Source organism: Belonocnema kinseyi, chromosome 2, assembly GCF_010883055.1.
Source record: "Belonocnema kinseyi isolate 2016_QV_RU_SX_M_011 chromosome 2, B_treatae_v1, whole genome shotgun sequence".
Lineage (NCBI taxonomy): Eukaryota > Metazoa > Arthropoda > Insecta > Hymenoptera > Cynipidae > Belonocnema > Belonocnema kinseyi.
The window spans coordinates 87,205,182-87,217,418 of record NC_046658.1 but is presented as its reverse complement, the minus strand read 5'-3'; the positions used below and the strand labels follow the sequence as shown (position 1 = coordinate 87,217,418).

The 12,237-nt window shown below is 27.4% G+C and overlaps 1 protein-coding gene across 1 annotated transcript in view; it reads left to right on the top strand.

The window, feature by feature from the left end:
* Window positions 1-3,812, top strand: part of LOC117168135 — an 18,521-nt gene extending 14,709 nt beyond the window's left edge. The window contains exon 5 of the mRNA XM_033353553.1: window positions 1,423-3,812. Within this exon, the coding sequence (XP_033209444.1) occupies window positions 1,423-2,552 (1,130 nt within the window). The 3' untranslated portion in view covers window positions 2,553-3,812. The remainder of the gene's footprint in view (window positions 1-1,422) is intronic.
* The last annotated feature ends 8,425 nt before the right edge of the window (window positions 3,813-12,237 follow it).

Genomic DNA, 12,237 nt, shown 5'->3' with positions numbered 1-12,237 from the left:
CAACTCTCAATAATTATGTAATTGAATTTTCAATAAAGAAATATGAGTTTTCAACGAAACATGATTTGATATTTCATGCCCCTAAAAAGATTCATTTTTCACCAAAAAGTAGCATCTTAACTAAAAATAAATAGATTTAAAATAGGATGATTAATTTTCTATCAAAGAATACGAATTTTTAATAAAAGACATGCATTTTCAACTAAGATTAGTCTTACCAAAAAGACCAAAGAAATTAGGTTTTGACAAAGTACTTTAACTTTTACCCAAGTATTTGAATTTTTAACCAAAAAAGTTGACTTTTCAATAAAAACTGTAACAGTTGATATTTCAACCAAAGATTTTAATGTTGAATAAAAAATAGTTGAATTCATCCAGATATACGACTTTTCAAGAAAATAGTTACGTTTTTAACGCGAGCTGAATTTTCCACCAAGGAAAGATGGGTTTTTAAGAAAATATATAATTTTCAACTAAACAAAGTCAATTTTAAACAAAAAAAGGAATAGTTACATTTTGACTTAAAATATTAATTTTCGATCAGAAGGTTGCATCTTTAACCAACAAATATGAAATTTCAACTAAGAAGATTATTTTTCTATCCAGAAATACAAAAAAAAAAAAAAATTTTGACAAGTAGTTTTACTTTTACCAAACCAGTTGAATTTTCTGCCAAAAATATGATGCAATTTTCAACTGAAAAAAGATAAGATTTCATCTAAGAAAATTAATAGTAACCAAAAAAACACGAAATTCTCAATAAAGCATGAGTTGATATTTCAACCTAAAGATTAATTTTCTACCAAAAAGTAGCATTTTTACCTCTTTCTTTTAACCAAAAAATAATAAATTTCCAACAGTATGATTAATTTTCTACCAAAAAATAGAAATTTAAAAAAAAAATGGAATACTTACATTTTTAATTTAAAAAAATTTCTTTCAATAAAACAGTTGCATTATTAACCAAAAACATGAAATTTCAATCAAGAAGATTAGATTCCTACCAAAAAGAACAAAAAAATTAGTTTTTGATAAAGTAGTTTAATTTTTACCCGAGTATTTGAATTTTTAACCAAAAAAGGTGCCTTCTCAACGAAAACTGTAAGAATTGATATTTCAGTCGAAGATTTTAATTTTAAACAAAGAAACAGTTGAATTTATCAACAAAAAAAAACTATAAAATAGGTAAATTTTCAACAAAATACTTAAGTTTCTACTCAAACAGTCGAATTTTTAACAAGAAAAGGGGGAACGTTTTTGAAAACAGGAGAAAAAGATGAATAAAAATGTATAGAAAAAAGGGGAATAGGGGATAAAGTGTAAAGTCTGTTAATAAAAAAATTGGCACAAAATAGTTTACTGATAAATCAACCACTGAATTACGAAGTTTTACTCCTTTGTAAATTAAATCTGTTATTTCAGGACAAAAATCCTTCGCCTTTGGATGCGATGGAGATTTAATAGAAATTGATTCATCCCAGAAACGTGACTCCAACTCGACCGACATCGATTCATCGACTTCCAGTATAAATGAAGCCAACTTAAGCCCAACGGACGTGATGAAAGTGGGACCAACTTATAATGACTCCAAGGACTCGATATTGATAAATAATCAAACTATTAACAAAAGGTTTAGAAACCTCCACACGCAGTTGTCGATTGACGATAGTGTGCACTCAAATCAAGATTGCAGTTCTAGCGTAAAACCATATCATACAGGAAATGTTTATAGTTCAAGTGACTCATTGAAAAATCAAATTATTAAGGAACATAAGGAATTGATAGAAAGTATGGATAGAAAATCGCAATGGGGAGGATCTCTAGATCATCATAATTTACCCAACCTCTCTCGTCGATCGAGCGAAGGTTTTTCAGAAACATTCCAAAGACCTTTCGCATCTGAAGGCAGAAGATTCAGCGATAGCGCGACCCAGTCGGATGGAAGTGGTGAAACTCTGATATTTAGCAGGAGACGAAGTTTCAGAAGACAGGCTAAAATCAGAAGCGAACAATTTGAAGCTTTTGAGGAATCTTTCGATTCGAATGATACGGCAGAAAATGATCAATCTTCAGAGGCTTCTAGAGCTGAATTTTTAAATGGAGAAAATCACTTATTAAGAACTGATAATCGACCGACCCCTTTACAATTGGTCACAAATATTCGAGATAGAGTGTGTGAGAAAGTCTCGGAAATGGAAGAGACTCTGAACATAGAATTGGATGAAGATCGGCAATCAGAAACTGATGAGACATCTAGAACTTCAGCTGTTGGTGAGGTTGGTGAAGAAGAAATAGAAGACAATCAATGTTGCTCGGAAAATCGTGATCTCTGTTGTCAAAGTGATAAACTCGGGCAGATTTGTAAACATGACGAGAATCACACGGGTTGCTGCTATCACGACAGCAGTGAACGATGTTGGAGAAAAATGGAAAAAATTATACAAAAGAATAAAAAACTAGAGAAAATGGTAGTTAAGAGTAAAAAAGGAATGGCGGAGATTCGGGATATGCTGAGCAGCGTTCTCTCCGTCAGAATGGAGCCCGGATTTTAAATTAAATTTAGGCGCAATTGAGAATTTGAGCTTGGGCACAGGGTAGTTAGAAATTTTCACTGTAATCAAAGATATATTAGATCGTTGAACATTTTTCAGTTTATTTACAAAATTATTAGAAAAAGAGGCCTAAAGGATTTTTTTTATAGGATTTTAGTCCTATTTTATTATATAAAAGCACAATATAGGCACGGCACTTGACATAGTTTATATATATTTATATATTCAAGCTTTTTTTTAAAGATCTGAAGTATTTTAAAATGAGAATATTTAATTATCGACTATCGTGATACGAAAAAGCTTTATCTGTATCAGCATTTACAGAATTTATTTTATGGAAATTTATATAAGGAAAGAATGAAATCTTTATTAAGCTTTTTTAAAAAAGATAATTCTTTGTTTTTAAGGGACCACTTATAATTGTTAAGTTTAATCTGTATAAAATATTTAGCATAAAAAGCAATCCTGAAAGCGTTAAATTGACAGAACGCAAAATGATTTATAAATGTTGAAAACGCAGTACCTAAGATAAATTGATTTGAAAATATAGTTTAGAATTGATGTTGATATTGAAAATAACTTTCTGTGAAAGTTTAAGTTGGTGAACTTATAATTATGTATTTTGTAGTTTATATATATTTTTGATATTACTTCACAGTCAGTTTATTGACGAATTCTATTGTCATTAATATTACTCTTTTTAAGAATGCTTTTAAAGCGTATATTGACCAATATTTTTAAAAACTTGGCACAAGTTTTTTTCTTGATATGTTTAAAAAATATTATCCTACAATGCGCAATTTACTCGTATAGTTCCTCAAATCTTTAGGCCTAAAATGACCAAATGCTAATCAAATTAGGGGTCGCACTTAAATTACCTAACAGATCATAAGCTTTATTATGATTATTTTTTAATTCCCTGATTTTTCTTTGACCAATTTTTCATGTTCGCTAAACATTAACATTCAAATGCCAGGATTATAATTTTGTAATATTTTTAACATGTGATCTTTTATAAACGGAATAAAACAACATTTCAGATAAAAATGTTAAATTTTCAACTTTATTTGTTTTGAAAAAAAATAATTTTCTGCTATTAAAGAAGTCATTTTTTAAAAATACTTGAGATTTTAACAAAATAATTTAATTTTCAATCTAAAAAGATTAATTCGCAGCAAAAAAGTTTGATAGTTAATAACTCAACCAAAAAAGGCGAAATTTCATTTAAAAAATTAATTTTAATATCAAAAATACGAATTTTCAACAAATAAATATTTTTCAGTCACGAAAGAAAAAAGTATACATTTTTGAACCTTTGAGGAAAAAGACAAATTTTCTGCATAAAAATTAAATTTTCAACCAGAAAATATGAGTTTTCACAAAAAAAAAAAAATAATTTTCAACAAAGTAGTTCAACTTTTACCCACGCAGTTAAATCTTTAATTAAAAAAGAATGAGTTTTTAACAGAATAGTTAAAATTTTGACCAAAGAGATTAATATTCAACTAAAAAAAATGTGAATCTTCAACAAAAATTATTTCTTAACGAAGTGATGCAACCAAAATTTTCAAACAAAAAAGTTGAATCCTCAAGCAAAAAAGAATAACTTTCAACCAAACAGTTGCATTTTTATCCGAGAAAAATAACATTTCTACTAAAAGTAGACTTTTCAACGACAAAATATGAATTTGAAAGGCGTAAGTTTTCTACGAAATATTTGAATTTTTAACAAACTAATTGAATTTTCAACCAAAAAGGATGACTTCAACCATAATTATTGAATTTTCAACCACAGTTGCATTTTTATCGAAGATACATTTTCTACGAAAATAGCTGAATTTTCAACAAAGCAATTAAATTTTCAATGAAAAAAGATTCATTTTGAATAAATTGTTATATTTTCAATCAAACAGTTACTTTTTTATTCGACAAAGATGCAATGTCTACCAAAATATTTACATTTTCATTCAGAAAAGATTTTACTTTTCAACATCAAAATATGAAATGTAACCAAAAAGTTAATTTTCTACGAAAATAGTTTAATTTTTAATAAAATTAAATTCTCAACAAAAAAAGGGTCACTTTTAAACAAAGTTATTGAATTTTCAACCACAGTTGTATTTTTATCCAAGTAGCAATATCTACTAAAACAGTTGAATTTTCACCCAAAAAAGATTTCAGTTGACTTTTCAACACCAAAATTTTAAGAAATTGTGAGAATTTCAAACAAACAATTATGTTTTTATCCGAGAAAAATGTAATCTCTACTAAAATATTTACATTTTCATTCAGAAAATATTTCAGTTGACTTTTCAACATCAAAATATGAAATGTAATCAAAAAGTTAATTTTCTACGAAAATACTTGGATTTTCAACAGTTAAGTTAAATTTTCAATAAAAAAAAGGATGACTTTTAAACAAAATTATTAAATTTTCAACAAAAGAATTGCATTTTTGCCCAAGAAAGATGTACATTCTATTAAAATATCTACATTTTCATTCAGAAAAGATTTCAATTGGGTTTTCAACACCAAAATTTAAAATGTAATCAAAAAGTGCATTTTCGGCAATAAAATTAAATTTTCAATAAAAAAAAAGGATCACTTTTAAACAAAATTTTTGAATTTGCAACAAAACAGTTGCATTTTTATCCAAGAAAGATGTAAATTCTATTAAAATATTTACATTTTCATTCAGAAAATATTTCAGTTAATTTTTCAACACCAAAATAAGAATTTTAATTAAAAAAGGAATATTCAACCCAAAAAAGCGACATTTCAACCAAAATGGATGTCTTTTTAACAAAATTGTTAAATTTTAAAACAAATAATGAAGCTTATTACTAAAAAGAAAAATTTCAGGAGGAAGCAACTGCAAAAAAAATATAAGTACAAATGAAAGGCAAATAAATTACTAACACGTATATTATATCAGGGTTACCGCTAAACTTAATTTTTTCCTGAACAATGTTTGATTTTTCCTGACCATTAATATTCAAAGACCAGAATCTTAAATTTGTAACATTCTTAAACTAGAATTTTTTATATAAGCTGAACAAAATAATTTCAAATTAAAATGGTAAAATTTCACATTTATTCGACTGGACAGTTATTTAATTTTAAAGTTATATCAATTCTCTGACTTTTGCAAGTTCTTTTTCCAAATCCCTGACATTTCCCTCTCCAATAAATTCCCTAACTATTCTTTAAATTGATGGCTACCTTCGATTTTTCCTCACGAGGTTTCCTTTGGTACGTAAAGTTAAATTTGTATCACATTCATGTACAATTACTGACCGTTTTTTGTTTAATTTGCGAATTTCCAAAAATTTGTCTACATAAATGAAGGAGGGCCCCTTGAGATGTTACGTAATTTAAGTATGGTCACTTCTTACGTACTGTGATTATTAAACCCACGATAATAAATTTTTCCTTAAATATTCAGAAAAGAAAAAAATGATCAAGATCACCTTTTTAAAACTGAAACTTACCTACGGAATAATAGTTTTTAAGAAACTATCATGTACATAACTAGAAGGATCCCAATTAAAATTTCTGATTCAAGGCTGTTTTCTTTTCTCTTTCCCTTAATTTGCATTTCATATTAGCTACCATTAGTTACTCATGGGCAGATTTTTTTGTAATGTGCATTGATGCATGAAACTATTTCAGGGATTACAGCAGAAAAATATTTCAAAAAAGGAGAAATAGGATCATTTTTTTACGGAAAAGGAGAAATATGAAGAATTTATTATTTTTACAGGTAGAAAAAAAGAAACTATTTCTTTATCACAAATTTTACATTTTAATATAATGTTAAATGTTTTTTTTTATGATTTCTACCGTTAAAGAATTTGAAATTAGATATATTTAGTTTGTTGGAAATACATTCACGGCGATACAAAAATGTCCGGAAAAAATGGTCTAGCAAACAATTTGTATAGGTTTAAACGGATTTAAAACAGTTTTTATCCTTTAAAAATTCCATGAATAATAATCAAATCTTGATCCTTCGAACTAAACATAAATATTTCAGAGAAAAATATTTTGGCTTTGAAGACTTATTAAATGAATACATGGTTTGAAATCGATCAAATAAACATCTGTACTTTTTTTTTTAATTGTTTTTTTAATTTCCAAATTTCATATTAAATGGGCTCAAAATTGAATATTTTCAACTAAAACGGTATTTGAATAGGATTCGAAATCAATTAACCGCGTTTTTTTATAAATCTAATAATTTCAAGTTATTTTTAAATCGAAAATGCAATTCAATTTTTAAAGTTAAAATTTGCATATAGTTTAATTTGTAACAAATTCAGAACTGTCTTGAAAAATATATGATTAATTATAAATTCTCTGGTATGTTATATGTTATATTTACATAATTTTACATGAGAATTTAATAAATACGAGTTAAAATTGCAAAAAAAGTGACTTCTCAACGAAAATTGTAATAGTTGATATTTCAACCAAAGGTTTTAATTTAAAAAATTACATTTTCATTTAAAAACACTAATTTTCGATCAAACAGTTGAATTTTTAAACAAAAAATATGATATTTCATCTAAGGAGCTTATTTAGTTTTGTAAATTAATTGCAAATCGAAAAGAAAAAAAAACATATTTTGTATTAAATGTTATATTTACATAATTTTACACGAGAATTGAGTAAATAAGCATTTCAATTAATAAACATTTTCGGTTATCGACTTTTCGTAAACGGGTCGTCATTAGCAAAACAATGCTCTTTCTTTTTTCTTGAATTTTCTGGTCAAAATTGGAAAGAAATGTAACCAAATTAAAAATCCGAGAAAAAACGAATTTGATAATAAATAAAATTAAATATGTTATATTTACATATTTTTCATGAGAACTCAATAAACATTTTAATCCATAACAATTTCTTTTTTGAAAAAAAATTCGATTCCAAAAAAGCCCAACTGTGATCATCCACTTGTAAGTCTTCAAACCTGCATTTTGAAATTCTTTAAATTAAAGACCTGAAATCTAAATGTTTTGATGTAAAAAAAATTTTAAATCGCATATTGTAAATTGAACTATTTAAAACTTGAAAAAGTTTGATGATTTCATTATTGAAAAGATTTGTCAAATTTGCTTTAATTTGTATAGATGCAGAGAAAAAATATTTTGGCTTTACAGTTCAATTTAAATCCTAAATAGTTTAGTTTAAAATTGGTCAACTAAATACTTGTAAATTTTATTATTGGGAAGATTTAAAAATAAAATTTGAAAAAATTTAAAATTAAATTGGCTTAATTTTAATCGTTTAACATTAACTTATTTAAGTTAGAACATTTAACTTTGCAATTGGTCACCTTGTAATAATCCATTTTTATAGTAATTTAACTTTGCACACTTCAATTAAACAGTGTTTAAAAGCTAATATTTATTTTTTAAATAAATATATATAGTTTTCGAGAATAGGGAAAAAGGGTCAATGGAAAAATGGGGAATGGACGAGAGAGACTTTCAGAAAAAAGAATGTCAGGTTCCTGAAATTCTTTTTTTTAAAGTTTACAACATTTTATTTAAAGTATCATGGGAAAGAAATCGGTTAAGATGGTTCGGACATATTGAGAGAATGCCAAATGAACGACTAACGAAACAAGTGTATCAAGGTAAAGTAAATGGCAACGTGCCCAGAGGTAGACCGCGGAAAGAATGGTTAGAATGTGTGAATGAGACCCTACTTAGAAGAGACATAAGTCACAGAAACACGAGAGCCTGCATGAAAAAATGCATGGACATAAAAGAAGCTAGAGAAGTATGCCAGGACAGGAAAGTATGGAGGTAAATAGTTAATAAAAAGAGTGTCAGTAGAGTGAACGACGCCAGAAACAAAGACCTTGGCTATTAATGGACCCAAGTGGGGAACCTTACATAACGACTTCGTGAGGTTCTTCGCTTGGGGTGATTGCTAGAGAGATTGATCAGCAACCTGGGTCGGAGCAGTGTTGCGGAACGAACGTGTTATTTACTTAAATAGCACGAGAATTCTGGATCAATCTGAAAAATCTCTATCCCATCCACACACTACTCCTTTCCCCTGCCGAGTGAGTCACGCCTACCCCGAAAGGGAAATGGCTTAATGGTGTAATAAAAAAATCATAATGTACAAGGGTTAACCCAGAATAGATCGTCTAGACTTGTTTGCGACGTAATTGAAAAAAAATTCATCTTGTTAAGAATCGACTTGCACTATTTATGTCCCGACAGTTTATAATAATACCGGATTTGAAAATTCCCGACAGGAAATTGTCGAATATAATCGAAATAATTCCTAAATCGAATTTTTAATATCTTTAGTATTACCGATTAATACATTATTGAAAAGTAATTATAAGAAAACTATTTTTAATCTTTTATTATGACAGCTTCATTACATGTGTGTTTTTAAGCTATTTATTGTCCAATTCACGTAGTATTAAAATAAATAATTTTTATAATAGAATTTTGTAATAGCTTTCCAATAATCAATTGCTAATACCAAAGAAATTAAAAAATATATCTACACTTATTGTTCGAAATCATAAAAAATTCACAATTTACTTTATATTTTTTTTAACCTTTAAAATTATTTTTTTACTTTCAAAACTTCTATATATCTCTTGAACTTAGTAGAATTTTTTAATATTACAAAATTGAAAAAATGGATTTAAAAGCTTTTTCGAAATTTTCAGGAATATTATGAAATATTCTCATGTATTTGAGACATTTTTTGTTATTATTATGAATCTTCTGAAATTATTAAAACGCTTCTAATTTTGTTTCAAAATTTTCAAAGATCCAAATTTAGTTATTTTTTTTAAACTTAAAATTGAACTATTTTTTTTAAAATTCAACTTATGGTTCTAAACTAAATTGTTTTATTGAACATTCATATATTCCCAAAAAAAAGATCAACAACTATTTAATTCAAAAATTTTTAGAAATGAAACAAAAAATAAAATAGAAATAAACGAAATAAAAATTGAATTAACATCACATCCATTGCTCAAATTATTTAGTTGGAAATTGGTATTTTCTAGTAGAAAATTGAACTATTTGAAAAAATATACAAATTAAAAATAAATCAAATACAATTTGGACTAAAATATCATCCGTTGTTGAAACTATTTAGCTGAAAATGTATGTAATTTGATGCAAATTGGTCTATTTAATCTTCTTGCTTGAAAATTCCATTTTTTTGTTGAAATCTCATTTTCTTTCGCTTGAAAATTCAATATTTTGCATGCCATTTTTTTCATCATTTTTGGATAAAAATGCAACGGTTTGGATGAAAATTGATCTGTGTTGGTTGAGGATTCAACTATTTTGTTGTAAATTCGCCCTTTTGGTTCAATTAACGTGCTTTTCATTTAAAATGTGCCATCCATTTAATTTACCTAACATATGATAAGTTTTACATTTTCGTACATCGAAACGCCACATTGAAGCTATCCAAAATCAACTAATAAAATAGCTCGAGGTTGTTATGTATCAAAGAGGATTTTTAATAACGCAGTTCCAGACCAAAAATATGTTTCGAGCTGAGGATTCAGTCGGAATTAATTTCCTTCATAAATTCGGATTCACGCGGATTGATTCAAAATTGACTTTTTTGGGATCTTCGGAATCATGCAGATTCTTTCGGAAGAAATTACTTTTAGAACTCCGCAATTGTGTGAATTAAGTCGAAATGGATACTTCCGAACAGTCCGTATGCAATCGGAATGAAATTAGGAATCATGCGAATTCAATCGGAATGAATTTTTTTGAAAATGTTGAATTAGAGCGGATTCAATAGGATTGATTTTTTTTTTAGACTTCTGAATCATTCGGAATGAATTTTCCAACAAAATTTGAAATCATGTGTATTGATTCAGACTGGAATTATATAGAATTTCCTGCAGACTTATTTGGAATTAATTATACATAAGCCTCTGTGGAACCATTTTTATATCGAATGAATCCAAACGGTTGAATTTCGCGCTTTGTGCTCGATAATAGGTTACCTCGCGCTTCGCGCTCGGATACTTATTCTTTGCATTTGGAATGCTTGAAAAAAACTTTATCAAAAAGATCTCTTTTAGATGGCAGTATTTATATGCGTCTTCATATTCTGAATTGTCTACTTAATTAAGTATAGTCAAATATTAAGATTCTCAAAACTCTGTAGGCTTTGAGGTACACATTATCATCGTGACACTCGCGCTGCGCGCTCCATTTCCGACATACATTTGTAAACAGGTTTTGTTGGATTTTTTTTTTCTCGTAACTTTCGTCGTTTTTCCACACATTTTTTTATTTTATTTTTTTCAACGTTATTTTTCACGAATAAAACAAAAAGTACATAGTTTGTCCACAAAATGGATTTTTTTATTTTTCATTATTTTTTGTGCAATCAAAATTTGAATTTTCGATTATTGAAGAAAATCCAAAAAATTGGTTATGATAATCTTGTAGGGCTTCCAAAAAGAAATGTTTTTCTTCTCTTGAATTTTTTTCATATCGTGCGTTTTTCGGCTTCAAATTTTTATTTTCGTTTGATTAAAAAAATTTTGAAAACGCTATAACTCTGAGAAGTTTCTTTTTATCGAAAAAAGTCACAAGGATAAATTGTTTGTTCTTTTTAATACAATAAATATCCGTACATAGAATTTTCAAATTCAGGAGAAAGTTGTTTCAAAAATGTTCAAAATGCCCTCACTTTTTGAATTTTTATCAAAAATGGCTGGTTACGAACTCGTCCTTTCTTTTAGGACCTAAAAAAAATGTGCCAAAGATGAATTTGATTAGTTCATTTTTTCGAGAGCATATCGTGTTTACGGACGGCCGGACGGACAGACAGACGCCATCGTGAAAACCTGATTTTCGGATTCAGGGGGTCTGGAAACGTGGAGATCCGTTAAAAAAGTGTGATGTCAAATTTCCGATAATTCTAATACTTTCTCAATCATAAATGATGAGAATGTAAAAAAGTTCAAATTTATAAATTAAAACAATTGTAAAATAATAATGTTTCAATTGTTATTTTTACATCAAAATTTAAAACTTGCACTTAAAAAGTAAAAGTTTAAAAACTGGAACAATTAAAAAAAATTCCCGGTTTCCGGGTTGCAGCGGCCACCGTGAATTTGCTAATGGGTACATAGAAATTAGAAGTTATCAGGGTGGACACTAGTTTTTAAAATTTTTTTCTCCCGGTTCTGCCGGTAGAAATTCGTGATTTCAAACGGTTTAAAAAATATATATAAACTGCTGTTGCGAAAAGTGCGATTTTTTCACGTATGAGCAATTATAATAAGTAGGACGAGAAAAATTTAATGCCTCGTAAAGGAAAATGCAAAGATTTTATTATATATTTTTTAAAACAAGTTCAGTTAACAACTATTTACAAACTGAACACAATATATTTATACTTAAAGTATTTTAATAGTATAACACTTTATATTATTTTAATCTTATATTTATATTTAGTAATATAATTTATGATCATTAGGGAGAGTCCTATAAACATAAAATCACAGATTGTTACAACTTTAACTAACTTAGAAGATTATAGATTCGGGTAACTTTAAAATTTTTTTTTTACTTTTTCAAGTTTCTTTAAATCAAATTCTAGCATTAGGCAGTACACACACACACACACACACATTTATATATATATATATATATATATA